The following is a 23,079-nucleotide window of genomic DNA, read 5'->3' on the forward strand; positions in this document are numbered from 1 at the left end:
ACGAATTTACCCAATCCTTTTTTAAAGCCACCTAGGTTTCTGGCCATTACCGTGGGACAGTTATGAAGTGCAATGATGGCTGTGTGAAGAAATATTTCCTTTTGTCTGTCCTGAACTGGCCGACATTCAGCATCATTGGATGACCCCAAGTGAAAGAAAAAGGCTCTCTGTATTCACTTTCTCTACATATTCTCCTCCCTCCTTCTAACAAGATTTGTTAGAACGAGCTTCATAGAAAGAATACAGTGGAATGAGCTGGGTGGTAGAGTACTTCTGCAGTGGCAGAATTATGTGGGAAATTGCAGTCAAGCATAACTGCATGACAACTGGTTAGTATATGAAGGGGCTAAGACCACGGAGTTCTTTCCCTTGTCTTAAGTGGGTCACACACCCTTTTCTTCATAAGGAAGTGGAGCTTCTTCTTCTTCCTCTCTTTCTCCATGTAACTGACAAAGAAAGACATGTCCAAGCTTAGAGCTCATGTTTGAAATCATCTTTCTGTATTTTCTACCCAAAGGTATTCTGCCTGTGTTCGCTTTGCTGCTGCTTGGATAAATGCATGAATCCGACCTTTGAATCTGTAAGTAAAGCATTTTTAACTTACTTAGCAGTGTGTGGTCTGTTCATTGCAACAGGGGCAGCGCTGGATGCAACTAAACAGGATATGAAAAGGGTCTCATGGCCTACATTCCCATGGTACACTGCTGCTTTACTTTTGTAAGTTTAAACTCTGCTACTGGGGCTCTCCCCTGCTGGAGAGTGAGTTTAGGCCCACCCAGCCATTCTTTTGTTACGGTATTTACCCTCCTCCACCCCCATCTGGTCACAGGGATTCATAACGTTTGATGTTTTACTTTGTTTGATGTTTAAATTTGCTGCAAGCCATCCAGGGTGGCTGGGGCAGCCCAATCAGATGGGTGACATATAAATTATTATTATTATTATTATTAAAGGTAAAGGGACCACTGACCATTAGGTCCAGTCGTGACCGACTCTGGGGTTGCGGTGCTCATCTCGCTTTACTGGCTGAGGGAGCCGGTGTACAGCTTCCGGGTCATGTGGCCAGCATGACTAAGCCGCTTCTGGCAAACCAGAGCAGCACACAGAAACGCCGTTTACCTTCCTGCCAGAGCGGTACCTATTTATCTACTTGCACTTTGATGTGCTTTCGAACTGCTAGGTTGGCAGGAGCAGGGACCGAGCAACGGGAGCTCACCCCGTCACGGGGATTCGAACCGCCAACCTTCTGATCGGCAAGTCCTAGGCTCTGTGGTTTAACCCACAGTGCCCCCCGTGTCCCTCTTATTATTATTATTATTGTTATTATTATTATTACCCTCCCACAAATTCAGGGTATAGGCAGTGGTGGTGAATATGTTTTTTCCCTATCAGTGCTCACCTCCATCAACAAAGCCCCAGAGATTTATTGTGTTAGGAAAGTACGCATTGTCTCTATTTTCTGGTCCAAGAGTCTTTTCGACGGATTGGTTACATTCGGTGTGAGACTCTAATAATAACAATTACAATAACAATAACAATAATAATAATAATAATAATAATAATAATTTTTATTTATACCCCACCCTCCCCAGCCAAGGCTGGGTTCAGGGCGGCTTACAAGCAATAATAAAAACAAGTTGAATGAGAGCACCAGGAGCGATTACAACTTAAAAACAAAATTAAAACACAACATTGAATGATTACAACTTAAAAACAAAATTAAAATACAACACTGAATGATTACAACTTTAAAACAAAATTAAAACACAACATTAAAATATTGAAACATTAAAATGTAGCCTCATCGCAGGAGGAGAAGGAAAAGAAAAGAGACTTTAAATGTTGACTACAGCGTAAGGAAAATTAATAAAAGAGCACACAGAGGGAACCAACCCCAACGAGGGCGGCACAAAACAAAGTTTGCCACCACCCGCTCTCTTCTCCCGCAGCCTTACACAGGGATTTCTTGTTTTGCGCCCTGCCCTTGGAAGCAAGCGCCACCTCCCCCTGCAGCCACGTGCGCGGCCACCGCCGAAGGCTCCCTGGGCCGGCCAGTAGCCGGAGCCTCCTGCCGAGGCGCAGCGCCGTTTCCTGTTCCCTCCGCCTCCCCTTTCGCCGGCCCGCCGTGACGAAGGCGGAGGAGGAACGCAGCCATATAGCGGCCGCGGGGGGAGCTGCAAAAGCCGGAGCTGGAGGCGACGGCGCAGGCTGGAGAAGAGACGCGGAAACGCAGGTAGGCGCGCCGGGGAAGGTGGGTGGGGATCCCGGGGATGGAGGGACTCGGGAGTGGCGTGAAGCGCAAGGGCCGGGAGAGGGGGCGCAGGTACCCCTCCTGAACCCCCCCCCGGTCGCCTTGGAAAGGAAGCGATGGGGAGAAGGGCGAAGGAAGCCCGTTGGCCGCCCCTTCCTCCTCTCCTTCTCGTGCGTAAAGGCTGAGCCCACCCGCGCCAGCCACCGGGAATCCAGAAGGGCATCTGCCGCCTGACCCTGACCCCCCCCCTCTCTACTCACGAGTCAGCCACGTTGGATCCAGGGGGATTAATTGGCCAAATCAGTGTGTAAACGAGGATCAGGGGTCTGGCGAGTTGGCGAGGTTTCCGCCAGAGTCCTCCAGGTTTCCTGATCCCCGCACCATCGTTTTTCGTGCACGGCCCATAGCGAGCGCATGTGGTCCTTTTGGAACAGGAAGCTCAATGGAGGATGCGGATTTACTCGGAGTGAGGCATGGAAGGCACAAACGGCTAGGGGGAAAGCGGGGCCAAGGGCTTCCTTTTTCCCACCCGCGTTGGAGAATTATTTACGTAGTTTAAGCTTTATAGAATAAGAGCTTAGTGTGGGGCTTTTTTTGTTATTTTTGAAGGTTGATTCCCTCCCAAGAGGTTACGGTTCGAAAATGAATGATTGTGTACCCAGAGTGGGGAAGATGTCAGAGGGGAGGGAGAAAACTTAGGCAGCGATGAAAAGAGGGAAAACAGCAGCCAGTTGGTGGCACCTTAAAAAGTAACATATTTATGCTGAAACAGTTAATTAAAGTGGAATACAAAAAGGGAGGTGTGAGGAGGTCGTTGAAACAAGTACTGTAAATGAAAGTTAAGATACTGAACTTATTAGATGTGTTTTAAATTGTGTTTGTTTGGTTTTGTTAATTTAATGTTTGGGGGTTGGTGTTGTGTGGTGTTTTTGTATTGTATTGTATTGTTTAATTCTTTGTCTTTCTTTTGCAGTCTTTAAAATGTTAATAAATATTATTATTTTTTAAAAAAGTAACATATTTATGGTGGGAGAGGCTTGCCGGACACCAGAGGCCACTTTTTATCAGGTGTGAACCGCTCCTATCATTTCCCAGACTGAAGATAAGCAGTGGCATCAAATGACAAAGCAATGCAGAAAATACGGACTGTGCAGATTTGATTCAAGCTTTAATTCAGTTGCTGGCAGCCTGTGTTTTTTTGCATTTCGTTGCCATTTTAGACCACTGCTTTCCACGCTTTCTCTCTCCATGCCAAACTGAGGATAACACTTCATGTGTCTATTCCAAGACAGCTTATGCACTGTTAATCTATTACTCTTTAAGGGTCATGAGTGGGGATACCTAAGCTGCTCCCTTTCTTTCTCAGGAAATGGATCAGGAGGACCCTGGGGTGGGTTAGAGGTCCTGGATTCCAAACCATTGGCTATCTCTGACCCTGGGAGGGTCCCAGAAGGATAGGAGATGGGAGACACTGGGGAAGGCAAGAGTAATAAGGAATGCTTTGCTGTTGGGTCACAAATGCAATTCAAAGCTGATGGGCTGGAGACACAATGGTAAAAGAGATATCTGGAGAAGTTATAATATAGATCTTGGCTGAAGTACAGTACAGTGGGTACCTTGGTTCTCAAACGTAACCCATTCCAGAAGTCCCTTCCAAAAACCAAAGTGTTCCAAAACCAAGGCATGTTTTCCCATAGAAAGTAATGCAAAATGGATTAATATGTTCCAGACTTCGAAAAATAACCCCTAAAGCAGCAATTTAACATGAATTTTACTATCTAGCAAGACCTTTGATCCATAAAATGAAAGCAGTTAACAATGTACTGCAGTCACACAATCAATCAGTAGCTGTACTGGGTTCCACACAGTCAGAAAAACAAAACAAAAAAGCCACAAAAACAGCAAAATAAAGTTGTTTCAGCACCGTGGATAACTAGAGAAGCTCATGAGTGGGAACTGAACCTCTGAAAGGGGTTCTTCAAAAATCTGACGCAAAATGCTCGTTCCCTTTCCACAGAGGAATTTATAGGTTAGGTGATTCTACAAATTGCAGAGTAACTTGCTCTTGGCCATTTTCTTAAGGACTGCTGTCCTAAGATCTAGATTAATTTTGCTTTCCTGGAGTTCAAACCCTCTTAGTGATTGTAAATCCCCAGAGGTGGTAGATTTTGAGACCCGTGCCCTTCCTGCTCCTTTAAAAGTTCCTCTCTGTTTCTGAGGTGATGGCCAGCAGTTGTCCTTTTTGTACCTGTTTTAGTCATTTGGAAATTCATCTAGCTTCTCGTTCCTAAATTATACACTGTCACGTCTTTTTGTGGTTTGATCACATGGCACCCTATGACTACCAGTGCATTCTGTTACACTTACCCCTCCCTTGTTTCTCAAATATGAAGGTTTCCTGGAGTTCTTTCAACTTCTCTGGTTCTGATTGACTGAAAAATCCAAATGGTCTAATGTAGCATCTGCATCAAATTGGAGCTATCTCAGATCTTTGAAATGCCTTAAAAATAGACTTTTGTGGCTCTTAAAAATTAAATTATAGTCAAATTTCCTTGTTTAAAAACAAAGCTGCTTTAAATGAAATTTGAATTCAAGGCAGGGGAGTTCAAAGTTTTCTTCCTTCTATGTAGGAAGCATCTGAATTACAAATGGGAAACTTTAATTAAATCAACTAATGCTGAGCTGGTGTGGTGTTGTAGTGACCACGGAACTGAACTATATGGGTCAGGAAATCCCTGGTATAGATCTTCGGCCTGCCATGAGCTTACTTTGGAACCTTAGACAATCATCAGTCTCTTCACTTCTCATATGCAAGACATGGGATAATAATACTGACCTACCTTAAAAGGTTGTAGAGTAGGAGCAAGAAAATGTATGTGAAGTATTTTGAATATTCTAAAATGTTATTTTGATGGCTACATAACTGTTATAATAATTGGTCTTGAGTTGAATTCATCCTGAACTAGACAGCACAGTGAATTTCCAGAAGTGATGCTAAATTCCACACGACACCAGGAGATCTGTGGTTGGGTCCTCCTGTTTTATTTATGTATGCATCCATCCATTTATATCCTGCATTTTAAAATAGGGCTATGGTTTCTGGTCGAAACACCATCTCCAGAGGATGGAGGGTTCCCACATGCTGTTTTCCAAATATAAATCCCTCTCCCCACCCTAGTTGCTGGTAGCCTAGTGTGAAGTAAGAGTGCAGGTAGAAATGGCTAGTAGCACCTTTGTATCTCCAACATCTTGTTGTTTGAACAGAAAGTTGTGAGGCATGCAAAAACTCCTTTAAGCTCAGTTATTGCCCTTGGATTTTCTGTGTAAAGTGAATGTCTGTAGTTGGCAGTTAATAGAGGTATTGTAGTGAGTCGGATGGTCCATTGTTTTATCTTCTTAATGTACAGTGGTGCCTCGCAAGACGAAATTAATCCGCTCCGTGAGGCTCTTCGTATAGCGGTTTTTTCGTCTTGCGAAGCAAGCCCCATCAGCTGTTAAGCGGCTTATCAGCGGATCAGCTGATAAGCGGCTTAGTGGCTTAGGAAAGGGGGGGGAGGGAAAAAAACCCGCAGGAACTCGCAAGACATTTTCATCTTGCGAAGCAAGCCCATAGGGAAATTCGTTTTGCGAAGCGCCTCCAAAACGGAAAACCCTTTTGTCTAGCGGGTTTTTCGTCTTGCGGGGCACCACTGTATGGCTACATTAGTAATAACTGGGGCCACCTGGTTCTATAGCCTGACATGCAAGAGAAGTGGTTTCGATGAAACTGGGTTGAGGAACGTTCCACGTTGGCAGCTTTTATTTTTCTTAAAACATTGTTTAAGGGGGTCTTTAAAAAAAATAAAATGCAGATAAACTTGACTCTGAGAAAATGAATTAAAATCAACAGACTTAATATTCAGTCGTAACCCTTGATTTCAGTGGGTCTACGGCCAGTGTGACTTGGTTAGATATAGCCTCTTGTTTTGACCTCAAGTTTTTAAAATTATTAAGTGATGCTTGGTAAACTATTTTGAATAACAATACTTGCAGATAAGTGTGGAGAGTCTGCTGAATGGAGTTTGACGTCTATCATAAGCATAAAACACGACTCTTAAATAGGCTTGCAGTAAACCATTTGCCTGATTGCATGTGGCAAGTAAAAATTGCCTGTAGGGGAACTGGTGTACTTTTCCTATTGTGGGAAAGGTGAGATAGTGACCAAATATGCATGTCAATAACTTGTTTTCTCCTCCTCTTGTGGTAAGAGCTAACAAAGCTGGAAACCTTTAGTTACGTAATCACATTTTCTGGTTTTATCTGAACTAGGAATTTCTGGTTGCCCGCTTTGGAACAAACCAGCTTATTAAACTAGTGTCAAACTTTGACTTAATTAATATTCCGGTGTGCTCTGCGGTAGTTTTCTTATTTGGATGAGATAGAAAACTATTGTTATTTGGATGTTTTATGTTTTAATCACAGCTTGGGCAAAGGGCTTGTTCATGTTTTGCTGACTAAGCAAGGCTCATCAGAATTGGCAGCAAAAAAGTGTTGTGTATGTGTGATTTATCTCTCTAAACTGACATATCACCTTAAACGCAAGGGCTGCAAGTGGTGAAATCTTACCTTTATGGAAGATTTCCTTTGACGGCATTAAAGGAACAAAGATAATGTCAGAAAACATTTCCTGCAACTTTTACCTTCATTAATACTCAACCGGAACAAGTCTTTTGAAAGATACAAGTTTAAGGCAGCCTTTTTAACCATACATCCTGAGATGTTGTTAGACTACAAGTCCCATCATTCCTAGCTAGGAAAACAAGTGGTCAGAGATTATGGGAGTTGTAGTCTAGCAACATCTGGGGACCCAACCAAGATTGAGAGAGGCTGGTTCAGAGAATGAAGGGAAGTTTGTGGTTTTGAACAAACCCTATCCTCTACTTTCACAACTTTCATCAGTCTGAAGTGGTGTATTTAGAAATGTTTTCTGGCAGCCAGGAGACCTAGGGACTTGTTTTGTAAAAGAAAGAAGCACTGTGCTTCTTAGAATGATTCTAATTATACACCATGTAATAAAGAACAATAAGCGCATGGTCGTAAAAAGCTGAAGTACTTCATACAAGTAAAATTTGTCCTCCGCAGTGTGTTAGCCTGACACCATGGTGGGTGAAGAAAATATCTCCGTAAGGAATCGCCGGTCAACTTATGAGACTGCAGAAGAGAAAGAAGACTTGTCGAAGAGGCATGAAGCAGACTGGTCTTTCCCACAATCAAGCAATGGTGAGATTTCTTCATCAGTAACTGCAGAGATCTTACCTGATTTAGCAGATGAAATGATAAGCAGTGACATGATTTTAAATCTGCATGTGAACAAAAGATCTGAAGTAAATATGAATCCAATTGTTTCCAGTGTTCACCATGTTCAGTGGGTTTACTCTGAATCAAACTTTGTTGACTACAACCCAGTGCATGTATTTTTGGTGGTGTAGTTCAACGTGGTAGTCAGCCAGTTCTGAGCGTGTTTGTCTTGTGCTAATAACTTGACCTTAGCACTGTATTTGTTCCCTGACTTGTTTTCTTTTAGCTGTGTGCCAAATCTGTGAAGCCAGCGGAGGGGATTCTTCTAGAGAACTTTTATGACCTGACTAGGAAACGTATCTATACCTAAATTATTCGTGTTGTAGTTTATGTTTCAACAGCTACCAGATATTTGCCTCAAGATGTGAATACTGGCATTCATTGCTAAGCTTGTTTACTCAAATTCAAGCTGGGTGTGAAACTGCCTTCTACTGAGTTGGACCAGCAGTTCATCTGACCCAGTACGGCTTACTCTGACAGGCAGTAGCTCTTCAGGCCACGTTATTGTGGTCGGGTGGGATTCCACCAAGTCTTTGTGTGCGCAGAATGAGGTCCACTCGCCCAACCAGCCTTTCCCTGCCCGCGGCCTTTAGGTTCCAATCCCTGGTGTAGATTCATTTATGAGATTTCTTCATCAGTAACTGCAGAAATCCTATCTGAATAAATATAATAATTTATCAGTGGATTTATTTTGAATCTGCAAATGAACAAAAGTCCTAAAGTATAATAAATACGAATTCTTCCTCCGTTCTTAAATAATGGATTGTTTCCAGTGTTCACCATGTCCAATGGGTCTACTATGAGTAAAACTTTGTTACATGTATTTTGGTTTTCCAATCTTTCTGGACCTGTTGGCACATCTGTAAAGTGGATTGATTGTTGTGTTGCTACACACACCCTACAACAAAGAACATCTTGTAAACCATCTTTGTCTTGTACGACAAAGCACATCTTGCAAACTATTTTATCATTTGTGATAGGAAAAAATGCTGCTTTCAAGCCAGGTTTCGGTGTGTGGGTTGTGGGTGTGTAATATTGTGGGTGCCTGGGATGGCCTCTGCTGACTCGTGCACTTAGGGTTGTCATATCGATGACCACTGGATTCTAACCATAGCTGAGAACTCAAATTATGAATTGAGTTATGATGAATTTGCATAGCTGGCAAATTGTGTTTTCAAGCTGCTCCTGTATGCTTTCCTCACAGCACTCAACACTGTAAGCTCAGTCCTGTTTGAAAGCTCAGACTCTGTCTCCAGGGAGCAGGACCTTTAGGAGGCTGAGCGATGGCCCTAATTGTGGTTTGTCAATCTCAAAATTGCCAAACCATCTTTATATTTCCTTAGCCATGGGTTGGCGTGGTGTCTGAAGTGAGCCAAAAGCGGCTTTTTTCCTGGATTGATTGATCAATTATTTATTTATTTATTTGACCACTTATTCCTAAGTGGGCCTAACTAATTATTAAGCGGCCCTGTTCTTAATTTAGCACCTTTTTTGGTTCGGTTTAAAGGTCTAAGGAGTTTTTAAAAATCCAAGCCTGATGTGAAGAATCTGCCTTGGTTCGCATCTCGTTTTATGTCATTTCTTGGGGTTTGGGTGGAAAGAAGCCTTCATGGAAACGGAATGTTCTGCTTCTGGAGTTTGATTGGGGATTGGGCTGGTATACCACTAAAGATAATATGCAAGGGTATGTGTTCCTGGAAGGGCTTCGAAAATGCCTTTGTCCTTCTCTCAAATAGTGTTGGATTTCAGCTGTGACTAATCTGTCTTGAGGAAAGCATGTGGGATCTTTGTCTTGTAGTCCGGGACTTGCAAGGCCGTGGTAATTTCCCAAGGTGGAGGTTACTCCAGGTCATTCCTTAGTCTTGCAAACACAAATGATATGTCAGAAGAATGAATGTGCAGGGGGAAATTGAAGCTGAGGAGGAAGAGGACATAGTTGGTTAATATTAAACACAGTCTCATTTGTTTTTTTCTTTGGAAAGTTACTTCTCTTTCTCGTTTCCCTCCTGCCTTTCCCATCCGTTCAGTGGCTTGTCATTACTATTTACATACGTCACAATTTATCGTTATGTTATATTTAGCCTGCTTTTCAGGCAGTGGGGGCTCCCAAAGTAGGTTTCATACACTCCTCAATTAAAAATGAGCGTCAGTGAAATGCTGTTAAAATGACCAGAAACAGCTAATCACATATCAAGAGAAAGTCTAGGTAAGTCTAGGTAAGTATAGGTAACTCATTAAAGCCAGAGTTTCCTTAATGCTTGGGCTATACTATAAACACTTTGGCAAAGAAGAGAGATATGTGATGTTCCTTCAGAAACTGCTGTGTGTTGCAGGTAATTTTTCAACTTGATACTCAGCCAGCTCTGAGCGCGTTTGCCTTGTGCTAATAATCTGACCTTAGCACTGTATTTTCCCCCTTAACTGAATAGTTTCTCTTTTAGCTGTGCTTCAGCTCTGTGAAACCACTGTAGGGTATTTTCACTAGTGTTCTGGTTTTACCTGACCAAGATACAAAGCCATAGCTCACTCATCTGCATTCTACTTTTTATTGAAAGAGGTACAGTGGTGCCCCGCAAGACGAACGCCTCGCAAGATGGAAAACCCTCTAGACGAAAGGGTTTTCCGTTTTGGAGGCGCTTCGCAAAACGAATTTCCCTATGGGCTTGCTTGGCAAGACGAAAATGTCTTGCGAGTTCCTGCGGGTTTTTCCCCCTTTCCCCCCCCTTTTCCTAAGCCGCTAAGCCGCTTATCAGCTGATCGCTAAAAGCCGCTAAACCGCTAATAGTGCTAATCCGCTAAGCTGTCAGTGGGCTTGCTTCGCAAGACGAAAAAACCGCTATACTAAGAGCCTCAAGGAACGGATTAATTTCGTCTTGCGAGGCACCACTGTACCAGACATTTGCCCCTGGGTGTGAATACTGGCATTCATTGCTAAACACGTTTACTCAAATTCAAGCTGGGTGTGAAACTGTCTTCTACAGTGGTACCTCAGGTTAAGTACTTAATTCGTTCCGGAGGTCCGTTCTTAACATGAAACTGTTCTTAACCTGAAGCAGCACTTTAGCTAATGGGGCCTCCCGCAGCTGCCGCGCTGCCGGAGCACAATTTCTGTTCTCATCCTGAAGCAAAGTACTTAACCCGAGGTAATATTTCTGGGTTAGCGGAGTATGTAACCTGAAGCGTATGTAACCCGAGGTACCACTGTACTGAGTTGGACCAGCAGTTCATCTGACCCAGTACTGCTTATTCTGACAGGCAGTTGCTCTTCAGACCACCTTTTTGTGAACAGGTGGGATTCCACCAAGTCTTTGTGTGTGCAGAATTAGGTCCACTTGCCCAGCCGGCCTTTCCCTGTCACGTAACGCATTAATCTCCTCTGAAGGGTTGGGGGAGTCTCCTCAGAACAGGTTTAGGGGTCATGCATGGGGAAGAGAGAGGGGAAAGTGTCATTGCACGAGTGAACCTCAAACCCCACAGACATACCCTACTTAGCACTATGTTGAATTCCGCCCATCATTTTCAACTGGAGATGCCAGAACTTGAACCTGGGGTTTTCTGCATGCAACACATGTGCTCTTCCAGTGGACTGAGCTGTGTCCCTCTGTCAGGTGTACTCTCTTGTCTGGGCTCAGTAGACTGTATATGGGTTGGACCCACCACCCCATTCGCAAAAGAGGACACCAATTTGCATGTGCTTTATGTCATATTCCAACTTATGTCCCACTCTGGGTGGGGTGGAGACCTGAAAAAATAGGTTAGGGGTGAAACACAAGTAATAAGATGTCAAACAAATAAAATGTAAGGTTCCTCCAGAAATGTACAGTGGTGCCCCGCAAGACGAACGCCTTGCAAGACGGAAAACCCGCTAGATGAAAGGGTTTTCCGTTTTGGAGGCGCTTCGCAAAACGAATTTCCCTCTGGGCTTGCTTCGCAAGACGAAAATGTATTGCGAGTTCCTGCGGGTTTTTTCCCCCTTTCCCCCCTTTTCCTAAGCCGCTAAGCCGCTTATCAGCTGATCCGCTAAAAGCTGCTTAACAGCTGATCCGCTAAAAGCCGCTAAACCGCTAATAGCGCTAATCCGCTAAGCTGTCAATGGTCTTGCTTCGCAAGACGAAAAAACCGCTATACGAAGAGCCTCATGGAACGGATTAATTTCGTCTTGCGAGGCACCACTGTATTTTCACACCAGGCAAAGTTTGACTTGTTGAATTTCTGCAGGGAGAGTATTGTGCCTGAGAAAGCATCAGCTACAACAGCTCCAGTCTCTTGTGGGAAGGAATTTAAGGAAGTTGGGGAGGGGGTGCAGATAAGCAGATTGCAGCGCAACATGGGGTCAATTGCTTTCCCAAGCTGGGAGTAGTTGTTGCTGGTGTGAACACTTAAATGGGTATATTCACGTCAAAGGCTCACCCCTTTTTTTAACTCAAGTAAAGAAAAGAGTTGTCATGTGACCTGGAATAATAACCTTGCTATAATGATTTAAACTTCATAACTAACAAGAAATACTGATGGGATGTTCTGGTTGCTTTTTGTCAGTTTAATTCTGAGTTTATCCAAGTATATTGTTTCCAATTTGAACCATTTTGTCTCATATAGCAAGCTAAATAATTCACATAGCAAGTTCTTCATTTACCAAACCAGCAGTTTAAGCACAACCACAGTCATTCCCTGCACCTTCTTTCATACTTAAGAGCACCTCAAAACCAAGCTAAAGGGAAATTCATTAATAAAAGGGATCTTTATATATCCTTTAGTAATATGAATGTTCCCTTCACTACTTTGGGCTGGAATTTAATTCAACATGTGCCCACTAAACTGATAGAAAGGTCAAGAGTTTCTTCTTGTGATGATGTAATAATAAAATAGACCATGAGTTCTGCAGTTTGTCACACTGGTTTAGTGACTCATTTCTGACAAATCTGGAAGAACATTAGTCAATTCAACTTTCTGTCCTGTGGTTCCATCCAAGTTTGGCAATAGGTTGACTATGCAGTCTTGCATTACAGAGTTTTTAATTATATATACACGACATGTAGCACATATTAATGCTGACCTGGTACAAAAGCCCATTCTATATGTACTCTCTGAGTTGCTGGTGTAGATCAGGCAACCTTTCCTTGCCTCGGGCCGGTGTCCCCAGCGATGATCATGCGGAGGGCAGGGGAGCGCACGCCCGTACGCGGTCGCACATGCTAGTTCCTGCACACTTTTGGGTCAGAGGAGCACCAGAAATGGCTTGTGCGCATGCGCACGGGCCTCCTCCAACCCAGATGTGCACCGGAAATAGCATTTGCGCATGCGTACAGGCACTCCAAGCCTATTTCCAGTGCACATCCGGTTCAGAGGAGGCCCATGCGCATACACACATGCTATTTCTGGTGCTCCTCTGACCCAGAAGTGGGTCCCCACGCCACGCCGGTAAGAGCGGGCAGGGCGGCGGGGGTCACCATGGGCCGGATAAACGAGTCTCTCGGGCCTTATCCAGCCTGCGGACCTTAGGTTGCCAATCCCTGGTGTAGATGCAATGATGAGTAACTGCAGAAATCTTATCTTATTAATTATAAGATTTTATCAGTGGATTTATTTTGAATCTGCAAATGAACAAAAGTCCTAAAGTATAATAAATACGAATTCTTCCTCAGTTCTTAAATAATGGATTGTTTCCAGTGTTTACCATGTCCAGTGGGACTACTATGAGTAAAACTTTGTTACAACCCAATACATGTATTTTGGCTTTCCTTTTTTAAAAAAATAATATTTATTCAAGCTTTAAAGGTTACAAAAGGAAAAGAGGAAAAAAAAAACATCAAATTAAGCAAAAAAAACCCCAAGACAATACATCACAATAAGTAAAAACAAACAAAAAAGAGGAAAAAAACAGAAAAATACAAACAATTAAAAAACAAATCAAACCTTCCCATAACTTATCTTTCATTTGCTTGTTTCCTTGACCTCCTCACACCTCCCTTTTTTGTATTCTAGTTCAGTTAGATATTTCAGCAAATCCTTTCCATCTTTGTTTTTATCCTAATAATTTATCTTAATATACTGTAATTTTACATTCTCTTCTTTCACCAATTAACAATCTGTTTTTACTTAATCCTTTATAACATTTCTGCTAAAACCACATAACTTCATTCCAGCATCCTTCTAACATTCCTTAATTTTACAATGTTTCTGTAAGTAAACTTTAAATTTCTTCCAATCTTCTTCCACCGACTCTTCTCCCTGGTCTCGGATTCTGCCAGTCATTTCCGCCAGTTCCATGTAGTCCATCACCTTCATCTGCCATTCTTCCCGGGTGGGTAGATCTTGTGTCTTCCAGTACTTTGCAATAAGTATTCTTGCTGCTGTTGTAGCATACATAAAGAAAGTTCTATCCTTCTTAGGCACCAATTGGCCGTCCATGCCCAGGAGAAAGGCCTATGGTTTCTTCAGGAAGGTATATTTAAATACCTTTTTCATTTCATTATAGATCATCTCCCAGAAAGTCTTAATCTTTGGGCATGTCCACTAAAGGTGAAAGAATGTACCTTCCGTCTCTTTACATTTCCAGCATTTATTATCAGGCAAATGATAATTTTTTGCAAGCTTGACTGGTGTCATGTACCACCTGTAGATCATTTTCATTATATTCTCTCTTAAGGCATTGCATGCCGTGAACTTCATACCTGTGGTCCATAACTGTTCCCAGTCAGCCATCATAATGTTATGTCCAACATCTTGTGCCCATTTAATCATAGCAGATTTCACTGTTTCATCCTGAGTGTTCCATTTCAACAGCAAGTTATACATTCTTGACAAGTTCTTGATTTTGAGATCTAACAATTCTGTTTCCAATTTTGATTTTTCCACCTGGAAGCCAATTTTCTTGTCCAAATTGTAAGCCTCCATTATTTGGTAATAATGAAGCCAATCTCGCACTTTGTTTTTTAGTTTTTCAAAACTCTGCAGTTTTAATCTATCTCCCTCTTCTTCCAAGATTTCCCAATATTTCGGCCATTTGGCCTCCATATTGAGCTTTTTCGCTTCCATTGGTGACAGCCACCTTGGAGTTTTGTTTTCAAGCAAGTCCTTATATCTTATCCAGACATTAAACATTGCTTTCCTAACAATATGGTTTTTAAACGCTTTATGTCCTTTGACCTTATCATACCACAAATATGCATGCCACCCAAATACATTATTAAGGTAAAGGTAAAGGTACCCCTGCCCGTACGGGCCAGTCTTGACAGACTCTGGGGTTGGTGCGCCCATCTCACTCAAGAGGCCGGGGGCCAGTGCTGTCCGGAGACACTTCCGGGTCACGTGGCCAGTGTGACAAAGCTGCATTTGGCGAGCCAGCGCAGCACACGGAAACGCCGTTTACCTTCCCGCCAGTAAGCGGTCCCTATTTATCTACTTGCACCCGGGGGTGCTTTCGAACTGCTAGGTTGGTAGGCGCCGGGACCGAGCAGCGGGAGCGCACCCCGCCGCGGGGATTCGAACCGCTGACCTTTTGATCGGCAAGCCCTAGGCGCTGAAGCTTTTACCCACAGCGCCACCCGCGTCCCTAAAATATATATATATATATATATATATTAAAACCTTCTAAATCCAGAATGTCAGTGTTTTCAAGAAGCAGCCATTCTCTCAGCCAACAAAATGCGGCTGATTAAGGTCTGGCAGGGCAAATCCACCTCTTTCTTTAGCATCAGTTAATATCTTGAATTTTATTCGAGGCTTCTTGCCCTGCCAGACAAATCTAGAAATATCTCTCTGCCACTTCTTAAAACAATCCATCTTGTCTATAATTTGCAATGTTTGAAACAAAAACAACATCCTTGGCAATACATTCATTTTTATCACAGCAATTCGGCCTAGCAATGATAACTTCAAATTTGACCATGTTTCTAAATCCTTTTTCACTTCCATCCAGCATTTTTCATAATTGTCTTTAAATAAATTCACATTCTTGGCAGTCACATTAACCCCTAGGTATTTCACTTTCTTAACCAGTGTTAATCCTGTCTCCTCCTGAAACCTCTCTCTCTCAATCACTGTTAGATTTTTCTCTAAAACCTTAGTTTTTATCTTATTCAACTTAAATCCCGCTACCTGACCAAATTCTTGAATCAGTTCCAATACTCTTTTGGTACTAGATTCTGGCTCCTGTAATGTCAATACCAGAACATCGGCAAATGCTTTCAATTTGTACTGTTTAGCTCCGACTTGTATACCTTTAACCAATGGATCCCTTCTAATCATATTTAAAAGGACCTCCAGGACCGATATAAAAAGCAAAGGAGAGATTGGGCAACCTTGTCGTGTTCCTTTCTCTATCTTAAATTCTTCCGTCACCACATTGTTGACAATTAATTTAGCCTTTTGTTCTGAATAGATTGTACCTATACCATGTATTTTGGCTTTCCAATCTGTTTGGATCTGTTGGCACATCTGTAAAGTGAATTAATTGTTCACAATCTACGACAAAGCACACCTTGTAAACTATTTTATCGTTTGTGATAGGAAAAAATGCTGCTTTCAAGCCAAGTTTCAGTGTGTGGGTTGTGGGTGTGATACTGTGGGTGCCTGGGATGGTCTCTGCTGACTCGTGCACTTAGGGTTGTCATATCGATGACCACGGGATTCTAACCATAGCTTAGAACCCAAATGACAAATGATTCAGTTATTATGAATTTGCATAGCTGGCAAATTGTGTTTTCACACCCTACGACAAAGAACATATTGTAAACTATCTTTGTCTTGTACGACAAAGCACATCTTGCAAACTATTTTATCATTTGTGATAGGAAAAAATGCTGCTTTCAAGCCAGGTTTCGGTGTGTGGGTTGTGGGTGTGTAATATTGTGGGTGCCTGGGATGGCCTCTGCTGACTCGTGCACTTAGGGTTGTCGTATCGATGACCACTGGATTCTAACCATAGCTGAGAACTCAAATGATGAATTGAGTTATTATGAATTTTGCATAGCTGGCAAATTGTGTTTTCAAGCTGCTCCTGTTTGCTTTCCTCACAGCACTCAACATTGTAAGCTCAGTCCTGTTTAAAAGCTCAGACCCTGTCTCCAGGGAGCAGGACTTTTGGGAGGCTGAGCGATGGCCCTGATTGTGGTCTGTCAATTTGAAAATAAAACCATGTATTTACATAACTCTCCTCCTTTGTTCTGAGTGCATGTAATGTTCTCTTTATTTTTCGGTCTTGAATTTAAAGATTTTCCTACCCCGGGCCATTTTATGATAAAAGCGTAGGCATACCTTTCTGAATGCTTTTTTTAATGAGAGGAATGTCAAGAAGAACCATCTAACTGCAATTCTGCAGAAACAATTTTGTGTCTGTTTTCAGAAAAACTTATTTCTATGCATTGTACACTCGTTTTGTCACAGTTGAATGTCGTGTGTGCACCGTCTCTGCCGTCTTGCTCTCACTTGGCTAGTGAACTGGTGCCTGGGCTGTACCACTTGATGTTGCAGGGGGCAAGCGGTGCATGGATGGTTGAATCCTACAGATGTCTGGCAGGTGGCCAAACTAGAAACCTTCTCCCTAGCACCTCCTGGGTTTTTTTAGTATTTGGGTAGATATGTTTAAATGATCTGCCGCAATTAACTGCAGTTTTAATGCACTCCAGGAAGGGAATCCTTGGAAATTGGAATAGGTTGTACATGTTTCCTTTTGGTCAGTAAAGGTAAAGGTAAAGGTACCCCTGCCCGTACGGGCCAGTCTTGACAGACTCTGGGGTTGGTGCGCCCATCTCACTCAGCGTGAGAAAGCTGCATTTGGCGAGCCAGCGCAGCACACGGAAACGCCGTTTACCTTCCCGCCAGTAAGCGGTCCCTATTTATCTACTTGCACCCGGGGGTGCTTTCGAACTGCTAGGTTGGCAGGCGCTGGGACCGAGCAGCGGGAGCGCACCCCGCTGCGGGGATTTGAACCGCCGACCTTTCGATCGGCAAGCCCTAGGCGCTGAGGCTTTTACCCACAGCGCCACCCGCGTCCCTCTTTTGGTCAGTAGCGGACAACTAATACAGGTACATCTGGGCAGGTGAATAAGTGAATGTTTTGGGGGCTAGTAACTTTTGTGGACTTACTTGCAGCACTGATTTTAAAATACCGTATATACTCGAGTATAAGCCAACCCGAATATAAGCCGAGGCACTTAATTTTATTTTTTTTTTTTTAAATAATTTTTATTGATTTTACAACATAAACAAAAAACAAATAAACATAACACGACTTCCCCAAACCTCCCCTTCCCTGCATCCATATTTTAAAAATTTTTAGCAATTCTTCATCCCATTTTTATATTTAATTCTCTTTAAAAAAATTCTATTTTATAAATTTCAATTTATAGCTGTAATTCTTTGTATCCAATCCCTTGACATCTTAACATTCCGAAATTTTACAACAATTTTTAAGATAGATTTTAAATTTTTTCCAGTCCTCCTCCACTGTCTCTTTCTTCTGGTCACGAATTCTGCCGGTCATCTCTGCCAATCCCATAAATTCAGTCACCTTGGTCTGCCATTCTTCCAGAGTAGGTAATTCTTTAGTCTTCCAATACTTCGCCAAAAGGATTCTTGCTGCTGTTGTTGCATACATAAAAAAGGTCCTATCTTTCTTTGGTACCAATTGGCCGACCATGCCCAGGAGAAAAGCCTCCGGTTTCTTTACAAATGTCCACTTAAGGATTTTCTTAATTTCATTATAGATCATTTCCCAGTAGGCCTTAATCTTTGGGCAGGTCCACCAAAGGTGATAAAAGGTTCCTTCACATTCATTGCACTTCCAACAATTGTTATTGGGCAGATGATATATCTTTGCAAGCTTGACTGGAGTCATGTACCACCTATAGATCATTTTCATTATGTTCTCTTTCAGGGCACTGCATGCCGTAAATTTAATACCTGTGGTCCATAACTGCTCCCAGTCAGCAAACATAATATCATGACCAATATCCTGTGCCCACTTAATCATAGCTGATTTAACCGTTTCATCCTGTGTATTCCATTTTAGCAGCAGAGGCACTTAATTTTAGCACAAAAAACTGAGAAAAGCTTATTGACTTGAGTATAAGCCTGTTCGCCACACCACAAACCTGGTGGCGGTGGCAGTGGTGGAGGAAGAACAAGCAGCCCGAAAGGGCTCCTTTCGGGCTGCTCGTCCCTTCGCCGCCACCCGCCTCACTCGAGTATAAGCCGAGGGGGGCTTTTTCAGCATAAAAATGTGCTGAAAATATCGGCTTATACTCGAGTATATACGGTACTTTAAATTTCCAGTTTGCATACTTTTCCTGTTTTGCCTTTCATACTTGTGGAAAACTTATACCCAGTATTTATTGTCTTTATCATTTACATTACAATAACAATTTGGTTTTTTTTCTCTTAGGTCGTGTTGACATTGACCATTTGGTCACTCGAAAGATGCAACTTTTGGTGGAGGCTGAGGTAAACCTGTCTGAATTGTAGTTAATATGAGTTGACAAGGAGGAATCCCTAGATAGCAAAAAAAAAAAACAAAAAAAAAAAACCACAAACCTCCCATCTGTGACAGATCTATGCATATTATGGGACTGTTAGAAATCCTAAATCCTGTAAATTGGGAGTCACTGAGTCTGGGACTGCTGAAAGATTTCCTCAAATGCAAAAATCGTAAACAATGCTCACTTTCCTGTGAGCTCTTTTAAACTATCTAATCATGCTTCCTCAGAAAATCTAAACTAGGGCTTCTGACATTTTATTTTATTTGAACCATTGCAGTCCTTTGTACTTCTATTATCCCCAACCCTTCAAATGTTCATGCTTTTCTCTGATGCCGTAGAAACCTTCAGCTGCTGTTGTAGGGCACAGGTGGTGGCTAGGCTGCTTTCCTCCTCTAGTCTGTTAGCAAGTGGGATGCTTAAGGAATTCATTCTTTGTGAATTCCAGTATGAATAACCTGATTTGGTTTGATCCCCGGAGGCACACTCCATTGTCTCTTGAGACAGATGGATGCCAACAATAACAACCTGATCTGCACCTCCTGGCCAGATTGAAACTTAAACCATTCACCCACTTCCACCTTTCTCAAATATTCCAGCTCTTCGCTAAGAAAGCATATCAAAATGCATTTAGAAATCTTGTGAAATGTGTGTTTAAATGCATTAAAAGAAAAAGCAGGACAAAAGAGAATTCTGAGTGCATGAGAAAGCAGATAAGTTCTCAGATATTTGCTGTTGTATGTGAAAAATAAAAGTCTTTTATTTTAAGAAGAAGAAAGTCTCACAGACTGGCTATCCATCACTAGCCAAAGCATTGCTGCTCATATTTTAGTGCAGCTAGAGCCACAAGAGCTGCATATCCATGTTTTGGTCAACTGGGACTGGAAGACTGTGGGGTTAGGCTGTTCCGGCATGCTACTGCTTTGGACTGTAGGGAGGATTCACATGTGGCTCTGGAACTATTGCTGGGTACCCTTTTGAGTCTTTGAACTTATCAGGAATTAAATAGTGGGAAGATGGTGAAGAAGCTTCCCTGGGAATCGGCTTATCCACCTACCGGCTTTTTCCTGGTAGTGAGCAGATAGAGGAGAGCAGGATACATCTTCCTAGTTTCAGGTGGGGCAGCAGTGAAGCCCAACAGGTCTTGCCAGCATGTCAACTGCCTCAGGGAAAAGGAGCCGCAAAGTGCACACAGTCCTTTCTTTTGGGGGCTGTGTCTGCAATATGTGAATGGATAACAGCAGGTGACCTCATTCCCAAGGCAAATTCCCAGGGCTACATTGAAAGCAAGAACTCTGTTGTTGCTCAGGTGCTGTTTGCCCTGTGCAGCAGAAACCCTGTAGCTTGCTTTCCCTTCTCTTGGTTCTTTCTCTTTGTTTATTTTTCACTCTCTCTTGGCATCATTCTTTGTTGACTGTGTGGAGCGGCAATGGCAGATCAATCAAACAAACAAAACACTCAGTGCTTTGTGAACACCCTGCGCTGAGTAAAGCAGCCCGAAAACTTCCTATCACACTTGTTTGTTCTTCTTGCTTAATGTCAGCCATCACAGCTTCTGGTTTTTTAATAACTCTGGAAGTACAAGAGTATTCCTCTCTGCTGTTGCTGCCCTTGCCCCTGCCGCCCAAATAAAATACCACATCAAAGCAATCTTAGTGCCAAACTTCTAAAAATGCAGGGGAAATCCTAAGTGAAATGTGTTTCCCTGTTTAATTTCTTTAGACATTCTTCCCTCCAATGGGAATAGTTGCGGGAGACCTTTTTGTTGGGTTCTGCTGGCCAGGGCGCCACCTCTGAAGCATCTTCATTAAACTGTTAGCTGTTCCTTTTAAAAGAATATTTGTGTGTATGGTGGGGAGTTAACCAGAACTGAGCATTTTGTGGGTGATCATGGTGGCTTCTTATATCCTCTTCTTGGACTTGTCAGCTTTCCTTAAATTTAATAGACTAATAGAACGTGTTTTGCATACGGTTGCTATTTGACTAGTATAACAAAAACAAAACAAAAAGCTCCTGCAGAACAAGTCAGTTTTCTGGTCAGATTTCTGTCAGATATGTTGAGTGTAAGCCAGATGGGAGGCAGCTGGGCTAACTATGATTTTCTTAGAAAGGCCCTGCAGTTGCCTACTTTACTTCCTCATTCATGGGGAGCTGCTGATAGGTGGCTTAAACCAGGAATGGGGAACCAGATGTTGCTGGACTGGGAAGTCCTATCAGCGCTGACCATTGTCCCCACTGGCTGTGACTTTTACTGGGGTCCAAGAATATATCGTCAGTTGTCAGGAAATGAGACACGTTCATGATTTGTTGTTAGCATGGTGTTAGGAAGTCAGCCTTGCATTTGAGGGTAAAGAGTAACATGCCATTTTGGCAGGCAAATTCCAGGCAATACTTAACAATTACAATGGTACCTCAGGTTAAGTACTTAATTCGTTCTGGAGGTCTGTTCTTAACCTGAAACTGTTCTTAACCTGAAGCACCACTTTAGCTAATGGGGCCTCCTGCTGCTGCCGCGCGCCAGAGCCCGATTTCTGTTCTTATCCTGAAGCAAAGTTCTTAACCTGAAGCACTATTTCTGGGTTAGCGGAGAGTGTAACCTGAAGCGTATGTAACCCGAGGTCCCACTGTATACTTAAGGTGTTCTCTTTTCTATTCCTTCCCTCCTTCAAATTTTATCAGCAAATGAAGCCAGCTTTCATGCAGCGGATCGACAGCCACTTTACAGAATTCGTGAATGGCTTGATTGCAAAGTCCGTGCAGCTTGAGTCTTCGCCCTCTGCCTTCCCAGCCGTGTGCTCAGAGAAAGACGGTGGCTTCAAAAGCAAGTATGTTGGTTCTTGGCTGAGCCTGAAGCAGAGTCAATTTGTTGATTTCTCTTTCTTTTTTTAAAAAAACTACTCTGCTAAATATTTGTTCTTTTCACAGAGGATCAAGAGCACCTCCAGAACATGGAAAAGTTTTTGTTGCTAGAAAGTCTGTCTTGGAGTGAGTATGTTAATGAGATTGTAAATTTCACTAGTGCCCTTGCTAAAGTTAAAATTCCCTTCATCCAGTGGGTGGCTTATCTCCATATCTTGCTTCTTCCTCCCAGGGGATCCCATTCATTTTTACACTGTGTAGACTGATAGCAGGTATTCCTAATCTTTGTAAGTGCTCCAGTCAATTGGCTATTGCACATCCCAGATTCTCACATGGATATGGCTGTTCTGTTCTGTAGAAACTGATCTACAGACCAGAAGTGTCTATTGCTAAGCAATCCAGCCTCCTCATGGGTGGTCTGGTTCTCCAGTAAAGTTTGTGCCTATCTAGTAGTAAGGGCTTCACAATGAGCAAACAGGTGTCCTAATAGAACCAGGCTGGTCTGTCCATCTAGCCCATAATTATCTACTCTGACTGGCAGTCGCTTTCCAATGCTTATTACACTGGCCTTTCCCACGGCAATTTACCTGATCCTTTTAAGCTGAAGGCTGGACCCAGGACCTTCTGGAGGCCATCTGCCCCTGAGTTCCTCTTCCAAGGTGTAGCAAGAGCTTTATATGCAAATGCAAATATGTAACATTAAACTTTGGTACTACTGCTTGAGGAGTCTGGGAGGAAGAGCAGATACTAGTTAGAACTATCCATACTTGGAACTCCAGCTCTAAGCAAAGCAGTCTGCTAGAATTGTTGCTGAAAAGCACTTCAGTTTTGTCTGTTTTCCTTGGGAGCAGAATGCCAGTTCCCCCTCCATTCTTGAAATCCATCACATTTCAGGGACACAGTCCTGCAGCACAAATGCTCAAGGTCTAGATGAGCATTAAGATGTGCCTTGTTCCAACTCTGGTAGATAAGAACGTTATTGGTTGTTTTACTTGGCTCAGTTGAAGGTCCTGTCAGGTTGTTGTTTTGTTCCAGAAGATGCCTACCAAGATATTTTGTTGATTTGGGAACAAAATTTCCAATACAGTCATACGTTGGATCTCAAATGCCTTGGCTCCCAAACAAATTGGCTCCCAAACAATCGAAACCCGGAAGTGA

At 42.7% G+C, this 23,079-nt stretch overlaps 1 protein-coding gene across 1 annotated transcript in view; it reads left to right on the top strand.

The window, feature by feature from the left end:
- Window positions 1-2,035: 2,035 nt before the first annotated feature.
- The window catches only part of LOC309343527 (sterol O-acyltransferase 1-like), a 39,052-nt gene continuing 18,008 nt past the window's right edge, over window positions 2,036-23,079 (top strand). The window contains exons 1-5 of the mRNA XM_081865164.1: window positions 2,036-2,233; window positions 7,373-7,510; window positions 18,972-19,030; window positions 21,742-21,887; window positions 21,988-22,047. Coding sequence (XP_081721290.1) covers window positions 7,390-7,510; window positions 18,972-19,030; window positions 21,742-21,887; window positions 21,988-22,047 — 386 coding nt within the window. The 5' untranslated portion in view covers window positions 2,036-2,233; window positions 7,373-7,389. The remainder of the gene's footprint in view (window positions 2,234-7,372; window positions 7,511-18,971; window positions 19,031-21,741; window positions 21,888-21,987; window positions 22,048-23,079) is intronic.

This window comes from Podarcis erhardii (genome assembly GCF_964252035.2).
Source record: "Podarcis erhardii genome assembly, chromosome: 6".
NCBI lineage: Eukaryota > Metazoa > Chordata > Lepidosauria > Squamata > Lacertidae > Podarcis > Podarcis erhardii.